Below are 21,980 nucleotides of genomic sequence, written 5' to 3' on the forward strand. Positions count from 1 at the left end.
GGAAGCATAAAAGCGGAATACCTCGATTTCATTCATCCAGTCAAAGAAAGCAAACGCAACCGCCTTGAAAGACCAAGAGCGGACCATCGAGACTTTGGGAAAGAATTAGGGGAAGAAGGGCCCACGGGTAGCGAATGGGAAGGTCGAAAAGTTGGAAGGAGGATATAACTTGGCTTCTACTTCTCCTTGGTGGAAGATTTCTTTTAAGGTTTTAAGCATTTCCATACAAGGTGTCACAGAACTGTCCTTCAAACAAGCCCTCCCCCTTTGTACTTGCAAACCCAGTTCACATTGTACCCCAAATATTTTAGCACGCGACGTTTGAGACACTTGTAAGAATATATCCCCGGGTATACTCAAGATTTCCGCGTTTCTGAGGGTGATAGGGCAGCCTGCAGGCTGATTTTACGAGCTGGCAAAGTTTAGAACAACATTCAGACTCCTGTAGGTACTTCCATGAAATTGTGACGCATCCTATTTGCAACTGAAAGATGAGTACGTATTTTCGATCTGAGATTGTCGCGTATAAATCACAATACATGGAGTTGTGACACAGAGGAAGCAAAAGAGAGAAGAATAGGATCCATGGTCAACAAAAATGAATTGTTACCTCTATAACACCACCAAAAATATTGGTGGGTGCAACAAGATCATCTTACAAAGGCTAAATAATTACAGGGGCTGGATCTTTACAGGAAGGATGGAACGAATGCAGTCTCCACATCCGATGCAGTCAGTTCCGGTTGCTGGAAGATCGGGGTTCCAGCCGAGCGAATCCAAATCTAGCTCAATTTGGCAAAAACCCTTTTCAGTTCAGTGTTTAGCTCTCCGAATATGTACTATACCTCTCCGCTAAAAAAATCTGTACTGTAATTTTGACTACCGAATGCCATTCTTCGGAACAACCTAATTTCAGCTGACTGTTGTGCCGAGTCAAATGCCTCACTTTCCCCCACTCTCATTCCGTTGTTTATATCAGAAGCAGCGAAACTATCAAAAGCTCTAACAACCTGAGGAGAGTGAGAACGATGATGTTAGTTTACGCTGGTGTAATGAATGAATTCACATTGTAAGGAAATTTCAGCTTCTTATTACCTGTCCCATTCGTGGTCTCTTAGCAGATGAATGTCGCACACAAGCAGCAGCAATCTCGATCATTCTGAACATTTCAGTATCCACATAATTCTTTTCGAGCCTTGGATCTGCCACGCCGTCAAAATCCTCATTATCAAGAGCATAACTCAACAACGGCCGAGCCTGGAAAGTAAAATGCGTCTCTTGTCAGGAAAGCTTGGGTTTGACCTTCTAACATTCAGTTGGTTAACTATATGGTTTTATTTCATTCTATAACTATGATGCGTCTTGAGTCTCACATCTTACTCATGCATTTATCCATGCACTTCTGAAAAAATTGAAATGAATTCACAACGAAGGCGAGACTAACTAAATTGTACCCCCCGAATCCACACAATTATTGACAGCATAATCAGAGAGTAGTAATCATTTCATGCATAAATATTTCCTTCTTTAGGACGATTCTGAAGTTTTATTTCATTCCTTGCTTAAAAACCATAGGGTCAGAAGATCTAATTCTCAAAATTGAGACTTCAAAATATTCGACCGGAAAAATCAAAATCTTATTATCGGTTGAAGCAAAGCAATATAAACACTGCAGCATGATATGACCAGTATGACAAGAGGATGTTAAGTTTACCCATTCTACTAGACTCTCATCTCCCAAGGGTTGGGATGGATCTACAGGCTTCCTTCCAGTGATCAACTCCAGAAGCACAACTCCATAAGAGTAAACATCAGACTTGTCAGTCAATTTCCCACTTGATGCATATTCAGGAGCCACGTATCTGAAAATCAACCGGAATCAATACATTATAAGGCTTGAAAGGTATGTTTGTGATGACGGTATAAACTAAAATCTAGAAGAACCCTCAAGAATAGGTTTGATACAAGCGGAAAGCATACGAGCCAACACTAGATTGCTGACGTACCCAAACGTTCCCATCACACGTGTGCTTATATGCGTATTTGAATCAAGAGCTAATTTGGCAAGTCCAAAATCCGAAACCTTTAAAGTAAGGAAACCATTAGCTACATTTTAACCAAAATATAGAAGTACTGAAACGTGCTCTGAGTGAAATTATGTTGTACCCGAGCTTCAAAGTTGTTATCCAAAAGAATGTTTGATGACTTTATGTCCCTGTGAATAATTCGAGGATGACCTGACATTAGACAAATGAAATCAAACTTAGTCAACAAAACATTTCCAGTTAAATTATGTGACCCAAAAAACTATTGTATGAGGATATAATAACCGAAACATTCAGGATTCAGCTATTAGAATCCAGAAACTAAAGGTAGAAAATTACAGTCTTCATGAAGATAAGCGATCCCACGAGCTGCACCAGCAGCAACCTTAACACGTGTTGCCCACTCCAGAACTGGTCTACCTTCTCCTGAAAATTGCAAGGTGCAAAACATGAGATTACTGAACCATTATCACTAACTGTTTCTTCAAAGCTCTGTTATGGATTTACCATGAAGGTGAAAATAAAGGGTATTGTTAGCGACATATTCATAGACAAGCAGCCTTCGGTTATCAGAGATGCAGTATCCCACCATAGAAACCAAATGGCGGTGATGTATGCGACTAATAGTCTCAACTTCGGCCTTGAATTCTCGCTCGCCCTGACTCCCTCCAATTTTTAGTTGTTTTACTGCCACATCTCTCCCATCTGGTAGGCATCCCTTATAAACACAACCAAATCCGCCTTCTCCCAAAAGATTTTGAGATGAAAAGCCATTTGTGGCCTTAGCCAGTTCTTCAAAAGTAAACCATGGCCTTGAATTGCCAACTCCTACTTGTTCTGGTGGAGGACTTAAGATCTCACTGCTAGAACGGCTTCCAATAAGGGGAGCTGAAGAATGCACCTTCAAGAAGGATGAATCTGGAAACAAGTTACAGAAACCTTCTTAATTCATTTAAATGACCTCAAATTTGTGGACAGACAGAATACAACGGTTTATATGAGCTGATTAATTTATCCCATACCCTGATCTTAGTGAGGCTAAATAAATTCCTAAAATGTACGTTGAATTCATTGTAATTTAGAAACAATAAACGGAAAATCCCACATTCATACGAAGTGAATAACATAACAAGAAATCAATTGTGTTATATACGATAGAAGTTACCTGATGTTGGGGATGAACCCAGAGAGGATTGCTTAGCATAACCTTCAAACCCGGATACTTTTTTCCTTTGCCTCCTCATGCACCATACAACCAATCCAATGAGGCTAAGCACTACTGCACCTACCAGTACAACAATTGCCACTACGCCTCCGGTATCAATGCCATTGGAATTTGAACTTTGTGGTGCCTTCGGACTGGAAGTGTTTGTTGGTGAACTTGGAATTTGAGGGGGTGCAGGCGGAGAAGCCTGTGAGGGGGGAGGTGGTGCCAGTCCTATAATGGGTGGTGGAGGTGAAGTGGTTGGTTGAGAACCAGGTGGGGTGGGAGGAGTACGGCTAGGAGGTGGGGGTGCTTTTCTGGGAGGTACTGATGCTGGTGGAGGAGGTGAACTTTCAGGGGGGTTTGATGCTGGTGGTGAAGGTGAACTTTTGGGTGGCACAGATGCTGGAGGTGGGGGTGAATTCCCTGGTGGGTCTGATGGTGGCGGCAGTGGTGAAGTTTTGGGGGGACTTGATGATGGAGCCGGAGGTGACTGCTCAGGTGGCTTTGATGATGGCGGCGGTGGTGGTGAAGTTTTGGGGGGACTTGATGATGGAGGCGGAGGTGACTGCTCAGGTGGCTTTGACGATGGTGGCGGTGGTGGTGAAGTCTCAGGGGGATTTGTTGATGGAGGTGGAGGAGACTTCTCAGGTGGCTTTGATGATGGTGGCAGTGGTGGTGAAGTCTCAGGGGGATTTGATGATGGAGGCGGAGGAGACTTCTCAGGTGGCGGTGGTGAACTCATTGGTGGGGGAGATTGCGGCGGTGGAGGTGAACTTGCAGGTGGATCAGATGTCGGTGGTGGTGGAGAAGGCGAACTTTTCGGTGGAGTCGATGATGGAGGGGATGGAGGGGATGAAGTTGATGATGGAGGGGGTGGAGAACCAGAAGTTGTTGGAGGTGTACCGGATGATGGTGGGGGTGAAGAATCAGAAGCTGGTGGAGGTACATTGGAGGGAGGCAGTGGCGGCGAGGTTGGCGGTGAAGCAGATTGTGGAGCTGGAGGAGGTGTTTGTGTAGGAGGTGGTGATGATGTAGTTGGAGGAGGAGCTAATGGAACAACAGGTTCTGGAGATTGAGCTGTGGCGTTAGAGGACTCTGGTGGAACCAAAGTCCGCTGAGAAGACGGTGTCGGTGTGGTGGTTAACGGTGGTTGTGGCGGAGGTGTTAAAGTAGTATCAGAAGCTGGCGGCACGGCGGATGGAGGCGAATTTGGAGATGGCGACGTGGTTGCCATCTTATTACACCAAAATCAAGTGATGGATACCATACAACTCACCCACCATAACCTTCAATCAATCATGAAATCTTCGAACTTTTCACAAAATTCAGAGCTTTAATACAAAAGCCAAGATTTTGAGGAAACCCCAAGTCACAAATTTCAAGTCTTTGTCAAACCAACATCTCCAAAAACTTAAAAAAAAATGGAACGCCCCAAGTTCCCCACCACCAAACTCCACCAACCAAACACCTCTAAAACCTCGAACAACTCTTCTGTGATCAAAATCCCAGAAACCCAACTCAGAAACCAGGTTTTCCAGATCACTAACTTCAAAAGTGAGATATATTTCTCTCTCTACAGAAATCAAATTAGCAATCTTTCTCTAATGTGAACACTTGAAAATCCAAACTTTTAGTGACCAAATGCAGCAGAAGCAGCAATATTATCAAAAGCTGGTACTAAAATTCAAACCCCAGATGGTGAAATCCGGAAGGACTTACCTTTAACTTCGTCAAAGGCGGACAAACAAAAATCGTAAACTTTTGATCTCTTGAAACTTCCTCGTCTCTCGGGCACTGGAAGCTCACCACACAGGGAGGAGAGTCGGGGACACGGATTGTGGGGTCCCCAAAATGTACTCAATGAAATCGACTCGCAAAGAATAATTATTATAGTTTGACGCTATTTTCCAAAATCTTATTTTGTTTTGGTTGAATAAAAATAATAAATATTGACAGATTAACGTGTTTGGATTTTTTCTTGACGTCCATTTAGTTCGACGCAACGTTAACGCATTGTGCTATTTGGTCATTGCCCCTTAAATATTTAGTGTTCGGAGTTTTTCCACTTGTTTGCTTTCAAATATCCTATATATTCGATAAAAAGACAATACTATTTTTTGTTGAATATAGATAAATAATATATTTTAAAATAGTATTTTAGAAGGAATAAATAATAATATGACATTCCTCTTGTGATTTTTACATGGAGAGAAATATCTTAATATTAGTGGGGTAAATTCCCTGCCCAAATCTTCGAAGTCTGAAAGGGGATGAGAGAGATTGGTTTTTGTGGGCTGTGATTACGTAAGCTGTCATATAAAGTAGAATTATTCCACTATTAAGATGATTAGATTAGTAAAATACTCACCTTCCTAAGATGTTGAATTTGTCTTAAACACAATTTAATACTATATAAATAAATAGAATAATCACTGTGCTTAATTAATACGGCTGTAGTGTTTTGGAGTTTACTTGTGGAGCCACGTCCTTGACTCCATTCGTTAATGCCAACAAATCCAGCTTAGTCAGTCTATCTCTCCTTTTAAATAGGATATGAGAACAAAATTTTAAATTAAATTTACAAAGAAAAAAAAGTACATTAATCAATATTTAATTATAATCAAATCGTTTACACAATTTAATTTAAGATCTGAATTGTCTATCTTTTAGGTATTCCCTAAAAAATCATCAAAATACGTCTACCAAAAACCCATCCAAATCTAAAATCATATGAGTGTTGGATTAAGGGTTTAGGGTTTCTTTGTAGAGCTGTATTCGTCTATTTCCTTCACCACAAATAAATGTCTTTATGGTTTGGATTTGTCTAATTTGCAAGAATGATCAATGAATGATGTTCCAAAATATGAACGATTCAAATCCTTAAAATACATAACAGAGTAAACCTTAAAAAACACGTAAAAAAATTGTGTGAAGAAAAAATGATGTTGCAGATTCCCCCTGTATATATAATATAATAATATACACATATCAAATATATGTGTGTATTATTTTGTTTTATTGAGAATTCATTAGCCATCGGGTCCCCTATCAAATATATGTCGCATTGTTTAGCACATAGTATTATGATTATTGAAATAGCGGCTGTAATCTGGTGGGGCCGGCCCGCCATGGATTAAGATAACTAATTTTGTTTTGTGTTGGGATTCTATAATTTATTAGGAGGAGCATCAGCATGCAATGCAGACAGTGAAGGTAAGAGGAGTGGGTCTCCGTTCCGTCTCTCTTAACATAAGATGTCTGCAGAAATTGGACAAATATTTCAAAGTGGAGGTGGTGGTGGTGGGGTCATGTGCTCGAATTATTCCCCCCATCTTTGTATGCTTTTTCTGCGCTGCGGCCCCGTGAAGCTCCTCCACGTACCTGTTGCTGCTGCCCCGTGAGGCTGCTGCCCCGTGAAGCTCCTCCACCATCATATTCATATCATATGGATATGGGAATAGGATCCTCTCTGATCCAACGATCATAAATTATTTTACTTTTTATTTGCTTTTTCGTTGGAAATGAATGACTACTTATATGTAAACATCGAGAAAAGTAAGATCTCTTCTTTTATGTACTAAGTTTGAATTCCCTCGTCATAATTTAAAATTAACGGCTCCTTTATTTCTTTAAATTGAAATTTTAAAGTTAAAATATTTGCATGAGATTAATTAACCTAAAAGGATTTCTATGTCGGTAAGTGGGTTCCATTTTTTTGGCGAAGGGAAAACTTTTTTCAAGCATCGAGAAAGTGTCGACGTGGCCTTGCGGATAAAAAGCAAAAGTAAATCCGAGATACAAGGCACACGTGCGCACACTATTAATTCTCTCCTGCCCAAATGATGACGTCATGATAAAGAAAAGCCCAAATCTAGTGAAAACACACATGCAACTTGCAACCAAAAATAACGTGGAGGTTCCCAAACCCTAATCCCTGCACAATTGACCTCGTATTCCCAACAGGATCCTCTTCGGATTTTTTTTGATGAGAATTCTGAAGATCCGTGAATTGTGTCCGTTCATCGTCTATTGTGTTATTAATTTTTATCAAATACTATTTATGTTTATTTTTAAATAAAAACATTTAAAATAATTTATAACCATACGATGTATGATGAACGGACACGATTCATGGATTTCCAGATCATCACAAAGAGGATCAGGCGAGAATCCGGACTCCTCATATTCTTGCATATCATTGTTCAAACGATGCCATGTGTCATGTAAGATATTACGGTATCATAAGCCAATTACGCCATGTCAAGATTGAGTTACCGCAACCAAGACGTAACATCAAATGCCTAGATAAGTTTCTCTAATCGGTGTATTTTCAGTACATGGAAAAGAAACTAACTAATTGGAAATTGAAAAACGGTTAGTACTGAACTAACTTGAAGTAGAAGGCTCACGGAAACAACCCTTTCGAGTGTTGTGTTCAGGCAACAGCTTCATCTAGTTGAATTTAGAATACCTTTTCTTCCACCAGGGCCTCCATGGATGTACGCTCGGATTGCACAGCTGCAAATGCAGATCTTACTGGGTGCTCTGGGTTCTGCAATGGAAGATCGTTGTTTTCCTTTTATGTGAGAAGACGAAAATGGTTAACAAGGAACATGCGCAGCTGGGTGACGGCCAACTTCTAAATGGAGGCTTGGCATCGAATGTTACTACATGAAGAAATCAGTCGCGAGTATTGCCCAACCGTGAATCTCTTCTAGCAATGATCTCAGCTGCCCAACTCTTTCCTAGTTCAGTTTGGAATTTGCCTGGGGAAACAAAAGTCAAACAAAAAATAATAGTTACAAACAGCAGAAAACACAAATTTTCCTTCTCTAATTAGCATCAATATAAATTGATCTACCTGCTGTCGAAATGAAGAACTCATCCAGCACCTTTCCGTGTTCTGTTACAGGAATAAAAATATCAAACGAGGAAGACAAGAAAGCCAACAAAGTTACAGCAAAAGAGTGAAACACTTTACCCATTTCGTATTCCAATGCTTGCAGAATCATTTCAACCTGGACAGAATTGCATAACATATTAAACGGAGGGAAATCTTAAGAAATAGTGGAAGGTCAGAAAGGTCTATATCTGTAACTCGTATCTGCCCATATAAGCATGCAGCACATACCCAAAAGTAGGAATGAGTAAATTTCTAATTTCAAGTTGTTTTGCTACCTAAAGAACTAAATTAGACATTTCATCTGTATGCCTAATATATTGAAGCATGTTCATATAACATTAAATGCGAATGTCAATATATGCGTACTTTGTCAAAATCTTTCACAAGATTAGCCTCTATGGACGAATTATTTTCATACTCCAACCAAAGTTCTTTGATCTCTTCAGCTGCAGATAAGAACATTACAGTTAATGCAATTCCGGAAGTGAATATTTTCAGATAATCAAATAGTTCCATGAAGATAAGAATTAATGATCACCCCTAATCCCTCCACCGAGAACTAAACACATTTCATCCAATGCTTCTTGCTCCATTTTGCTCTTTACTGCTTTCGGTACACCATCAGATGGTGTTATATCTCCAACAATAGCTGAGAATAGTCCAAAAGCAATCTAACATCAAAACACATTGCTATACATATGCATGTGTACGTGTGTGTGCGAGTGCGCGAGTATGTACATATGTGTATCTGTAGAAAGACAGATGCACACAACACATGCATGTCTGACAATGAGTCTGCGGCAAACATAACAACACATTCTAAAATGATAACACAAGCAGGATTGCTAAAATCACAACAAGAAAACCTTATTCTGTACATAGGAAAAACTAACGACATATTTAACAAATTTAGTTTTTACGGTAAAAACTAAAAATGAACTACCCAGTGTGCCCTAATAACACTCCAATTGTATTAGTATTACCATACGAAGTGAGGGTCATGAACTTTTCCAGAAACTTCACTTCAAACCAGCAAGCCAAGCATGCACAATTACCTTTCTTATATGCTAAAGTACAGTTTTTCTATTTTTCAACTAGCTAATCTTAGCATCATCATAAAGTAGCATGGCTACCACAAACGTAAAAAGAATATAACTTTAATGTCTATTACAACTAAAGCTGATTCTTAGATAGAATCACACTAAACTCCGATTTTGGGAAACATGATACAGAAATAACGTGAAAGAACAAGGGAACAATAGATACCTTCTGCGATGTCATGCACAATTGCTATCTTGATACACCTGTTCAAATAAGGGAAGGCAAAAAAGAGAAATTAAGGTACTGCAAACAAAAAAGTCCAAGTCGTATATCGATTACCAGTATAATCAAGCAAGGTCGATTAGAAAATGATAAAGAGTATAGGCTATTATATAGCATCACAAACTTCAACCTTTCTCTATTCAAGCCTGGAACGCCACCAGCAATCAAAGACATCAAAGCCATGCGGTACATATGATCTGCGATGGACTCTGGACCCTTTATTCCCTGATTGATCCAACCCTTCCTTTTTGTGGTCTACAAGAGAGAGGGAGATGATATCGTGAATCTCCTCGCAATTCATACCGTGAAGACATTATATTTACACCGCTACTATTACTTTGCAGTTTGCAGAAATCATTTTGATCTTCATTAGAAAATCATATCATAGTTTTAAAACTAAAGTTACTAAATCCTTCCCAGTATGTCGCATCTTTCACAACCCAATTCAATTTCTTCAATTTATCTTACTTAGCATATGGATTGTATTCCGAATCATCTCAATAAAGATTTTCACAATGTGAAACATGCAGTTCAATTCAAGCATCCATCTTTGTTTGGTAGCTGAGAAAATTCGTAAGTACCTAAAAGTTTTAACTTTCCCACCACCTACCACCCACCTAATCTCTCAAATTGCAACACAAATTTTCAATCTTTATACAACCGCAGAACACATATACAAACAATTTTCCAACTTTTCATTTTCTCGGTAGCCAAACAGATAGAAAACAAGCAGAATTAGTGCGTACCTTGAGACGGTGACACAATGTGAGAAAATCAATGGCGGAGGACGCGGATGAAGAATCCGAGGACCCGATCGAAGCTTCGGATTCGTCCAAACTCACTGAGCGCTTGGACGCGAAGCCGTCCGGACTGGGCGTCTGACAACGAACGGAGACGAGCCTGGCGGCCGGGACTTCGGTGGAAAATCGGGGTCTGGAGAAGGTCCGATTGAAGAAAGCGAGAGGCGAACGAGGTGGAACAGAGCGGGTCAGTGGGGCCGCGCAGCGGGTTGGGGAATTAAGCGCCATAATTCCCTGAGATTGAAACCAACGATCAGCTCTGTCGAGGAATTTCTTTTGCTTCCCGAAATATATACTTCTTATTAATTTTTTTTTCTTTCACACTTATTATTTTTATTTGATAAAATTAGAATCTCCCTTTTTTTTTTCGAAAAAAACTTGTGTAGAGCTTAATTTGTTAGTAAATTATGCTGAGTAACCTTTGTAGACATCGAAATTTCGTAAATAAATGTTGACCGATAAATCAAAGTGTCAACGCTCATGTATTACATAAATTTTACACGTAGCGTGTGACTCAACGAAAATTGAAATGAGTTGGAAAAGTCATCAAATAGGACACGTGTCAACACCTGGCAGAAACGACTTATTTCATCTGGAATATTATATTCAAAATTAGGCCTTGGAAAATTCTATAAATACAAGCCCATTTCATTCATTTAAAGGGACCAATTCATATTACACCTGGAAGCTCTGAAACTCTGAAACTCCGAAGCTCTCAAGCATCCAGGTTCCCGAAGAATTAAGAAAGTGTTCTTCGTTCTTCGTTCATCGTTCTCCCAAGATCAAGCCTCGACGGCCCTTGGATCAACAATCATCCACCTTCAAGATCAAGCCCCGACGGCCCTTGAAGAAAGCGTTCTTCATTCTTCGTTCATCGTTCTTCCAAGATCAAGCCCCAACGACCCTTTGGATCAACAATCATCCACCAATTCAAGATCAAGCCCTGACGGCCCTTGAAGAAAGTGTTCTTCGTTATTCGTTCATCGTTCTTCCAAGATCAAGCCCCGACGGCCCTTGGATCAACCATCTACCAATTCAAGATCAAGCCCCGACGGCCCTTGAAGAAAGCACCATCGTTCATCATCCGTTCATCCAAGATCAAGCCCCAACGGCCATTTGGATCAACAACGTCGACAAATCCACACATCCAACCGTTCTTCAAGATCAAGCCCAAAAGCCCTTGAAGATCCGTTCATCACTGTTCTTCGAGATCAAGCCCAAAGGCCCTCGAAGATCCGTTCAAGCCCAAAGGCTCTCGAAGATCCGTTCGTCACTGTTCTTCGAGTTCAAGCCCAAAAGCCCTTGAAGATCCGTTCATCCTCGTTCATCCAAGATCAAGCCTCGACGACCCTTGGATCAATCGCACATCCCACAAATCAACACCTTACGGAGATCGAATCAGAGGATCAAAATAGAGAGAGATTGTAACCCAAAATCATCAAAAATACAAATATTTGTTTGTGCACGTTGTTCTTGTCTCTTTCGTTTCAGGAATTTTCCGTGTTTACAAATTGGCACGCCCAGTGGGACGATCTCTACCTCTCATCTCTTCCTCCGTTCAAGGAATATAAGCACACTTCCAAAATCAATGACGTCAAGGAAGGCTCAAGCTGTTCCCATAACCGGCGCAAAGAACAAAGGCGCCCTCGTCGCAAGTGGTGTCACGTTGGGTGTCACGACTCGAAGCAAAGCAAAAGCTACTTCTGCCACCTCTTTCACCTCTGCATCAACTCTACCAGGGGAACGAGAGTACCCTAGGCATGAGCCTGTGATCACTTTAGCCTCACTAAGGGCACCAAGGGGGGAAAGACCAAGGGAATACTCCGAATCCATGCTCTCCGATGACGATTCAAGCGGCAGTTCAGCCATGCAAGTCATGACCACTGGAGCAACTTCAGTCGAGGAACAGCTTGCTCAAATGAATGAAGCAATCGCAAGACTAACTCGAACTGTGGAAGAAAAAGACTTGCAAATCGCGGCATTAGTCAACCGACTGGAGGCGCATGACAGTGAGAAACCCGACCCAGAGGATGATCCGCCAAAGGGAGGAGCTGGCGGAGACGAAGAACCCCCGGTGAAGAAAATCGATGGGAAGCCGAAACCAGACCAAGCAGCGGCACTCATGGGATCCCTTTCTATCCAGCAGCTGCAAGAGATGATCACCAACACCATCAAGGCACAGTACGAAGGGAGCTCATATACATCCGGGTTGTATTCAAAGCCGTATTCAAAGAAGATCGACGCCTTAAGGATGCCGAGGGGTTATCAACCACCAAAGTTCATGCAATTTGATGGAAATGGAAACCCGAAACAGCACGTCGCCCACTTCGTTGAAACTTGCAACAACGCAGGAACCGAAGGGGACTACCTCGCCAAGCAGTTTGTGCGCTCGCTGAAAGGAAACGCCTTTGAGTGGTACACGGATTTGGAGCCTGAGTCCATCAACAGTTGGGAACAACTGGAGCGGGAATTCCTCAATCGCTTCTACAGCACCCGCCGCACTGTGAGCATGCTAGAGCTAACAAGCACAAAGCAGTGGAAGGACGAGCCAGTCATGGACTACATCAACCGATGGCGTAATCTAAGCCTCGACTGTAAGGACAGACTCTCCGAGATTTCTTCAATCGAGATGTGCATCCAGGGTATGCAATGGGGTTTACAATACATACTTCAAGGTATCAAACCACGAACTTTTGAAGAATTAGCCACCCGTGCCCACGACATGGAGTTGAGCCTCGCCCACCATGGAAAGAAGGAGCCAATCACCGATTTCAAAAGGGATAAGGTATTCACTTCAAGAGCAGACAATCATGGGAAAAAGCCCGCCAAGGAAGCTTTTACCACCAATACCACCCCTATCAAGACCTCGTCCGCGCCCGTCAAAATCTCTTTCAATAAAGCAAGGGAGATAAAAAAAGGCGAGCCTTCCCACACCCAAGATAGGTACAAAAACACCTTGAGGGAATTGGAGCAGAAGGTATACCCTTTTCCGGACTCCGACATGGACACAATGCTGGACGACCTACTGGAGAAGAAGGTGATTGAGTTACCCGAATGCAAACGCCCTGAAGAAATGAATCGCATCAATGATCCCAAGTACTGCAAGTACCATCGTATCGTGGGTCATCATGTGGGCAAGTGTTTCATCCTAAAAGAACTCATCATGAAGTTGGCACAACAAGGACGGATTGAGCTCGACCTAGAAGACACAGCTGCGACGCACACCACTACGGTCGTGTTCGGATCCTTTGATCCCGTGTTTCTTCAAGAAATGCCTGACCATGCTCGGCAATACTCAAACCACACTGCACATTCTGCACCACCGTCACTGGGGGCAAGCAACCAGGACGCACCTACTGACGATGACAAAGGATGGACATTGGTGACCTATAAGAGGACGAGGAAACCAAAACCGCAAGCTATAAAGCAAAAGGGGGAACAAGGGAGAAAGCACCGCCGTCGCGGTAATAGGAAGCCTAAGAGAGACATAAGAGCTGCTAAGCCAATATATGCTGGGGAACCTGCGGAGCAAAAGCCACGCATTCCCGTCTCATTGCACGAGTACTTCCCGGATGACTTTTTCCAACATTGCACTATCACCGCATGTCACGTGGTCGAAGTAAAAATGGAAGAACCCTCAAAGGGCAAAATTGTCGCCGCTGAGGGAGAAAATACTCCGACACCTGAAGAAGGTCTGCCAATACACTTTAGCATCGAGGAAGCGCTACAATTGCCAAAGAAGATACGAAGGGCATTGGCAACGGTTTTAGCGAGTCCAAACGACCACGAAGTGGAAGAAAGCAAGAACGAAGGCTTGAGGCCTCGGCCACACGAGTGTGCCACATGCTGTGCCACCGAGGACACAATCCACTTCACCGACGAAGACTTGTTGCTAGGATCCAAGCCTCACAACCGACCTCTCTTCTTCTCTGGGTACGTATGGGAGCATAAAGTCAGCCGCATGCTTGTGGACGGCGGGTCAGCCATAAATATCATGCCAAAGTCAACAATGACCACAATCGGCATCAAGGTGGATGAACTATCCCTAAGCCGTCTACTAATCCAAGGTTTTAACCAAGGAGGACAAAGAGCGATGGGCATGATCCGAGTGGAGATGACCATTGGTGAACTCAAGTCAAGCGTGATGTTCCACGTGATTGATGCAAGGACTTCCTACGGTCTGCTCTTAGAAAGGCCTTGGATCCATGCGAACGGAGTGGTACCGTCCACCCTTCACCAATGTTTAAAATTTTACCAAGAACGAGTGAAGGTGATCTATGGCGACACCAAGCCATTCACCGAAGCCGAATCACATTTCGCAGACGCCAAGTTCTACATGAATGAAGACACGGTGCCCGAAACTCTTCCAAAAGAGATTAAATCCATGAACAAAGCAACAAGTCGTCATCTTCACCTCGTGCCTTCTTGCAATATGTTCGAGTCAACCTTCAAGAATCAAGCCTCAACGGCCCTTGAAGAAGCTTCCAGCCAAATTCGAAATCAAGCCTCGACGGCCCTGGAAGAAATCACAAGTCCGATTCAAGATTAAGTGTCTACCACCCTTGAATCAAAACCTAGTTCAAGAATAAGCTGTGGAAAATCAACAATTGGAGGAATCTAGAAAATCCTTCAACCCAGTTCAAGATCAAAGCTGTGGAAAGTCAACAAATCGCAACAAAATACGTGTCGATTCACCCACTACCAAAGCCAAAAATCATCTACCACATGAAGCTCCTTGTGGTCCAATTTCAACCTTCAAGATCAAGCCTCGACGGCCCTTAAAGAAATTTCAAACAACCTTCAAGATCAAGCCTCGACGGCCCTTGAAGAAATTTCAAACAACAATTCAAGATCAAGCCTCAACGGCCCTTGAAGAAATCTCAAGCCCAATTCAAGATCAAGCCTCAACGGCCCTTGAAGAAATCTCCAGCCCAATTCAAGATCAAGCCTCGACGGCCCTTGGATCGACATCTACAGTAAGGGACTTCAAAACGCATCTCCTACACGTGACAAGCACATGTATACGACGTGCCTTGAAGTGGGGGCATTTGTAGACATCGAAATTTCGTAAATAAATGTTGACCGATAAATCAAAGTGTCAACGCTCATGTATTACATAAATTTTACACGTAGCGTGTGACTCAACGAAAATTGAAATGAGTTGGAAAAGTCATCAAATAGGACACGTGTCAACACCTGGCAGAAACGACTTATTTCATCTGGAATATTATATTCAAAATTAGGCCTTGGAAAATTCTATAAATACAAGCCCATTTCATTCATTTAAAGGGACCAATTCATATTACACCTGGAAGCTCTGAATCTCTGAAACTCCGAAGCTCTCAAGCATCCAGGTTCCCGAAGAATCAAGAAAGTGTTCTTCGTTCTTCGTTCATCGTTCTCCCAAGATCAAGCCTTGACGGCCCTTGGATCAACAATCATCCACCTTCAAGATCAAACCCCGACGGCCCTTGAAGAAAGCGTTCTTCATTCTTCGTTCATCGTTCTTCCAAGATCAAGCCCCAACGGCCCTTTGGATCAACAATCATCCACCAATTCAAGATCAAGCCCCGACGGCCCTTGAAGAAAGTGTTCTTCGTTCTTCGTTCATCGTTCTTCCAAGATCAAGCCCCGACGGCCCTTGGATCAACCATCCACCAATTCAAGATCAAGCCCCGACGGCCCTTGAAGAAAGCACCATCGTTCATCATCCGTTCATCCAAGATCAAGTCCCAACGGCCATTTGGATCAACAACGTCGACAAATCCACACATCCAACCGTTCTTCAAGATCAAGCCCAAAAGCCCTTGAAGATCCGTTCATCACTGTTCTTCGAGATCAAGCCCAAAGGCCCTCGAAGATCCGTTCAAGCCCAAAGGCTCTCGAAGATCCGTTCGTCACTGTTCTTCGAGTTCAAGCCCAAAAGCCCTTGAAGATCCGTTCATCCTCGTTCATCCAAGATCAAGCCTCGACGACCCTTGGATCAATCGCACATCCCACAAATCAACACCTTACGGAGATCGAATCAGAGGATCAAAATAGAGAGAGATTGTAACCCAAAATCATCAAAAATACAAATATTTGTTTGTGCACGTTGTTCTTGTCTCTTTCGTTTCAGGAAATTTCCGTGTTTACAACCTTATAATTCACCTAAAATTTAGCACGTGTCAATAAATTATAGATTTTATTTATTTTCTATTATGCTGGTTTTACCTTCATCCTCATCGTTTCAATTTCCATGTCAGCATATTACATGGTCTTTGAAGAAAATAAGATTTTTTCATTCCCAAAATGCCTCTTACCTTCTTCTGTTAAATCTGAGATTGGAATATTGAGTTCCTAATTTGAATTTTCATCTCATAATTTGAATTTTTGTAATAACCTAATACATTTGCATTGCAAAAAATTATGAGATGAAAAATAAGTAAATATGTTTGTTTTTAGTAAGCCTGAACAAAGAATGATATATCATATGTCATCTTATAAGTAGTATAACACTTAAAAAATATAAGAAATTAGGTTCACATCCTTCTTTTTACTACTCCATTGATTAAAATCCTATTCATTTTTTATTTTTGATCAAGGTTCTTGGGTATTAATAACATCATTAATTATTAGAATAATAAAATATTTTTATTTTTAAATATATTCCTTTACTGTTAAAAATGTTACAATTAGTATGTTTATATTTATGGCTAATTTTTTTATCATATATTTTTTTTTTAGTTTGTACCTACCAAATTTTTTTTCATTTTTAATTTATACCCATATATGAGTTTCTTTTTGTGCCCATATTTTTTAAAATTTTATTTGTGTTTGTACCCATGTGTATACTGTCACGTGACATTGTATATTTTATCAATGATAGAAAAATTACATATGGTATATTTATGTTTTATGCCTAAACTTTGTATCATATGTTTATATTTTTAGTTTGTACCCACTTTTAATTTGCAATATTTTTTTAAATTTGTAGTATTTTCTTTTTAGTTTTATTTTGTACTCATGTATTAATTTCTTTTAGCGCCTATATTTTTTAAAACTTCATTTGTACTCATATTTTTTTAATCTTTTATCTGTACCCTAATTTATTTATAATGTACTCATTCTTCTTTATTAATGTACCACTTTGTTTTATGTGAAATGTACCAATTTTTTTAACACTATGGATACATTCTTTTGCCATTTCTTATTTCTTATTTTTACATAGTTTTTATCCATTTATTCAATCAAACCGTTTAAATTTATAGGATTATAAATCTCATAAAATATCAAACAATTAATGTCAAAACTATAAAAATAAAAATATTAATTGTAATATAATAAGGTGTACAAAGTCAAGGGACTTTAATCAAACTTTGAATACTATTAAGGTTTTAGTAAAAAAATGTTAATAATTAGGGACTACATCCAAAGTATCCTAAAAAATAACACTCCTCTCTAAATTTTTTTCTCAATTTTTTGATGGGGAATTTGTGGACTTTGATGGTTTGAGAGCGTGCCACAAATGCATTTCCCACGGATATCACTACTCCAATGCAACTCATGCATGCAGTGATTTCACTATCTTGACAAACTTTGCCCCAGTCGAAGCAGCTGGAAAATTGCACAAGTCATCGGTCTTTCTACTTCCACGAGAAATAGTACCATCTATGTAGCAGTGTGTCTGTTGACAGGTCGCAGCCTTGTAGGGCAATTGACACAACGTTTGCTTCGTCATCTATAATCGAACATAAGACTTCTTATTTGTAAAAAAAAATAGTATAGTATTGAAAAGCAAATTCTAGTCTTTTATATATGCAGTTGTCAATGGATAATGTGATCAACTATTGGACAAAATCTCTAAATATGAGAGAGCCATTCCACAGTGTAAAACCTGAATTACTAGGCCAGATTGAGGAGAATTTATTCAATCACGTTGTGTGGGGTTCTTAGAACATAACGCCCTTGGGCCTTTTTATTTGATAGTACTCAAAAGCCCAATGAATTGAGATTTTCCTATTGGGTCAAGTCACTTTGGGGCAAGCATATCATTTATGATGACACATATGGACTTCATAGCCAGAACATTAAGGAACATCCATAAAGTCGTTTAAAGAATCGGTTTATTCTTTCTTTCTTTGTTCGTTTGAAGAGAAAAATGATCCCAAAGAATCGATCTTTCCTTTTAGTTGTTGTAAAAATCTTCTTGTGATTTAGGATCAATAGTAACAACAACTAGTACGCTAAACTATTAACTAGAGTGGAAACTGCCGCGGTTAAGAATTTACAGCCTTCCAAATAGGAACTTGCTAATCCATGGATAGACCATGAAGTTACAAAGGTTTTACCTATAAACCAAGATGAGAACTGTAATTAACCCTAAGAATCTTGATCAACAGTAAGAGCTTATTAGAATAAATAATTGGCATTATAATTGCATTGTCTATATGATTTCCTTAATCAAATCGTCTTCAGTCAAGGCTGCATCCAAGTCCAACACAAGATTCACTCTCGTGACTCCAACTAATTAAGAGATTATTTCATTGTTTATACATAATTATGCATAGCTAGCCCTCTAACTCATATTAGTACATCTGCTTAATATGATTTCTCATATGACACCCTACCAATCTGCATCTTTCATCGCACTGGTTTAAACCAGAACAGCCCGGCCCTCTTCTAATCGTTCCTCGGAATAGTACGTCTGGCTGCATTTGATCGGTACGGCTTTTTCATTTTTTAATCTGTATACACACCCGTTTCACAAATTATACGATAATTTACACTAGAATCATCTAAACAATATTCAAGAATGCGTTTTAACAAAAACAAATTTATGTAAAAATAACTTATGTGTTTCGTTTCCGTGATCAGATTGCAGGTTCATTAAGCATGGTGATGAGGAGTCTGATCGAGTTGTTAGAAACTCTGAAATCAAAACTGAGGATTTTAAATAAAAGAAATGCATATGCGATAATTGGGAAAACTGAGAGCATGAGGATGGACGTGAGGCACAGGAAAGCTCAGGCATCGATTGCACGGACTCTCAAGAATTCCGATTACTGGACGAACAAGAGCTAGGCATAGCCGCTGATCCATGACGTGATCGATTGAAACCAGAATTTCCCTTTTTATTTATGTGTGATTGCTGAAAATCATGTGTTTTTAGCAAAATGTTCTTTGATTTGAAGGAGCTAGATATACAATATGTTACATATATGAAAATGGTTCTGCTCTTTGTTTCAGCAGTTTAATACTGTTTCAAGTCATCAGAACGCCACTTTGAGGTGTTACAACTTCTTAATTCAGTTTCGGATTTTGAGACTTTCTTTTAAAACAAGCGATATTGGAAGAGGTCTATTTGAAATTTAGAACTGAGAATTGACATCTGATATTCCCCCTTGATCCAACAAAAGGCAAACCCAAATTAGGTCTACTCATCCTTGTGCATTTAAATTTGACCATTGATTCTTGTTATATCTTCAATCCAACTGCTAGAAAAAAAAAAAGAGTTTATATTAGAAAATTAATTAGTTAATTCGGTATTTTAACTTATTATTGACCTTAAAAACTACCAAGCCTAAGTGACGCGCATGTCAAGTAACTAATGAGCTAACTACGTCATTCGGTTGTGTGCGGGTGTGCCAACTCATCGGCCGAGCTCAGTCAAGGAGTAAAATATGTTGATGTTGCGTCGGATGCGCTGCTAACTTCTCGATCTTGCGACTGCGGCCGAGGAAGGAACACGTCTCGGCCTTTGGGTTCTAGAGCCTGAAGACAAGGCTGCTAGTTCTGCGAAGTTCACAAATCGTCGGCGTCGGATTCGGTCACGGTGATTATATTCGTAAGAGTATAAGCACACCGAATCAACACCAAACTATATGGACACAAGTATTCAAAGCAGATGTACGTCTTAATCGTAAGTGTGGTTCGACCGTCAGAATGCCGAACTCTAAATCCAACTTGTGAGTATCCAATCATAAAATAACTCGGCGTTCAATGTGCCGAATTTAGTGATCTGTAACACCTCACTTCGTCGAGAAGGCTCGTGAGATGACTTTTGCCAATAAGGATTTGAAAATCCTTCTTGACCCAGAGTTTGATAGATAACCAGTCGGCCTCGTCGCAATGCTGTTTATCCAAACTGAAGGTGCTTCACGGTCGACTGATTCTACTGCAACAGTGTTGCTTATCCAAACTGAAGATGTTCGCCGGTTGTCTTCACAGTGCTGTTTATCCAAACTGAAGATGTGTCGGCGAAAAAGAAAATAAAAAATCTCAAGGTTGTTAAGAGGTTTCGCGTAGAGCGAGAGTTTGCACAGGACAGTTTGTGTGTTGAATTGTAAGGGTCCTACCATTGTTTGAAGCCTTGTATTTATAGGGACGAGAATGCGCTGGTTGATAAGCTAAAAAAGACTACCATGTTATTAGAACTCTTCCACTGATTTGAGCCTCGGATAAGCCTTACTTCCCCCAAGACTCTGAACTTAGCCAAAAATACAACCAAATCCGATCCTTGTGTTTAGTCTTATCAGTTATCACATCGAATCCCCAACTAATCCGCATGCTTGGAGATGAACAAATAAATAGCTACCAATTATTATATATATATATAACTATATAACTATATATATATATATATAGATATATATAGATATATCTATTTCTATATATATCTATATATATATATAGTTAGTTAGTTAGTTAGTTAGCCCAGTCCACACGGCATGCAGACTATATGGCCTAATCCCATCATCAATTCTTATGACCTTGTACTCAACCTGACAACACCATAACCAACCATGCATTAAAAACCTAGCCTACCTAGGTTTCTCATCTCATCCTCACATCATCATCAAAAGTCATCATCTGTATTGTCGTGCATGCATTCTGATCAAATGAATCTCAAATTCATTTTAAGCTTCCAAGTGTCGTCAGACATCCAAAATCAATTCGAACTGTATTGCTTTATTTGAGATATAAATCGCATCCTATTTATCTGGTTTAAGAAGATGCCAAGAAGATAATTATTATGATAAAATCCATAATATTATCCTTTAGCAAAAATATCTCCATTTTTCCATCCAACAGTTGAGAACCATGTTTACTCAATGACCTCAATTACTTGAGCCGATGGTGTAAAATCGGCCCCAAACACTTATATACAAAGATCATTTTCTAGCAGTTTTCGAAAAGAGAAAAATAATGTGCATAAATCATTTTCATCAACCAAGTATTGATAAGTGACATTAGCCTAAATTTGATTGCTTGGCTAAGGCTCTGCTTCCCTCTATTATTTTCCCACGTCCAAAGCCTATAAATATCTTCATATTTGGCCCTCATAAGCCGACCCAACAACTCCAGTCTGCAGCTTTAAACAGTTATTCAAACCATGTGGAAGTACATACATCTAACCTACACCAGCTTAACCTGGCTTTTCTACTTCTTGGTTTACCATTCCTTCTCCATATATTATGATCACTGCTTTGATGAACTATTGCCTGCCGACCAAGCCACAGAGTTATCACTTACCACAGTCTGGTACAAACCCAATGCCAGGACGAATTCGGAGAGTAGTACTGCGGAATGTTCTGTATGTCTATGCAAAATTGACGAAGGAGAAGAGATTAGAGAACTGAGATGCGCTCATCTCTTTCATATACCATGCTTGGACGGGTGGACTGGATTTAAACATGCAACGTGTCCGATTTGCCGCAGTC

At 40.3% G+C, this 21,980-nt stretch overlaps 2 protein-coding genes and 2 long non-coding RNA genes across 4 annotated transcripts; 1 reads left to right on the forward strand and 3 right to left on the reverse strand.

The window, feature by feature from the left end:
- Positions 1-586: 586 nt before the first annotated feature.
- Positions 587-5,111, reverse strand: LOC126607492 (proline-rich receptor-like protein kinase PERK9). Its single transcript, XM_050275103.1, has 8 exons — positions 3,211-5,111; positions 2,553-2,963; positions 2,385-2,471; positions 2,167-2,237; positions 2,007-2,083; positions 1,715-1,862; positions 1,096-1,257; positions 587-1,010 (listed from the first exon to the last, which is right to left on the reverse strand). The coding sequence occupies exons 1-8, from the start codon at positions 4,484-4,486 to the stop codon at positions 840-842; spliced, it is 2,403 nt and encodes an 800-aa protein (XP_050131060.1). The 5' UTR covers positions 4,487-5,111; the 3' UTR covers positions 587-839.
- Positions 5,112-7,450: 2,339 nt separating this feature from the next.
- LOC126607502 (5'-deoxynucleotidase hdd1) lies at positions 7,451-10,598 on the reverse strand. Its single transcript, XM_050275118.1, has 8 exons — positions 10,225-10,598; positions 9,609-9,733; positions 9,422-9,459; positions 8,694-8,804; positions 8,522-8,601; positions 8,234-8,270; positions 8,114-8,155; positions 7,451-8,018 (listed from the first exon to the last, which is right to left on the reverse strand). The coding sequence occupies exons 1-8, from the start codon at positions 10,504-10,506 to the stop codon at positions 7,933-7,935; spliced, it is 801 nt and encodes a 266-aa protein (XP_050131075.1). The 5' UTR covers positions 10,507-10,598; the 3' UTR covers positions 7,451-7,932.
- Positions 10,599-14,693: 4,095 nt separating this feature from the next.
- Positions 14,694-16,403, reverse strand: LOC126607509 (uncharacterized). The gene is made up of 3 exons (XR_007617648.1): positions 15,832-16,403; positions 15,077-15,724; positions 14,694-15,031 (listed from the first exon to the last, which is right to left on the reverse strand). It is a non-coding gene; the product is annotated as an uncharacterized LOC126607509 (long non-coding RNA).
- Positions 16,404-18,730: 2,327 nt separating this feature from the next.
- On the forward strand, positions 18,731-19,516 carry LOC126607508 (uncharacterized). The gene is made up of 2 exons (XR_007617647.1): positions 18,731-18,981; positions 19,135-19,516. It is a non-coding gene; the product is annotated as an uncharacterized LOC126607508 (long non-coding RNA).
- The last annotated feature ends 2,464 nt before the right edge of the window (positions 19,517-21,980 follow it).

Source organism: Malus sylvestris, chromosome 16, assembly GCF_916048215.2.
Source record: "Malus sylvestris chromosome 16, drMalSylv7.2, whole genome shotgun sequence".
NCBI lineage: Eukaryota > Viridiplantae > Streptophyta > Magnoliopsida > Rosales > Rosaceae > Malus > Malus sylvestris.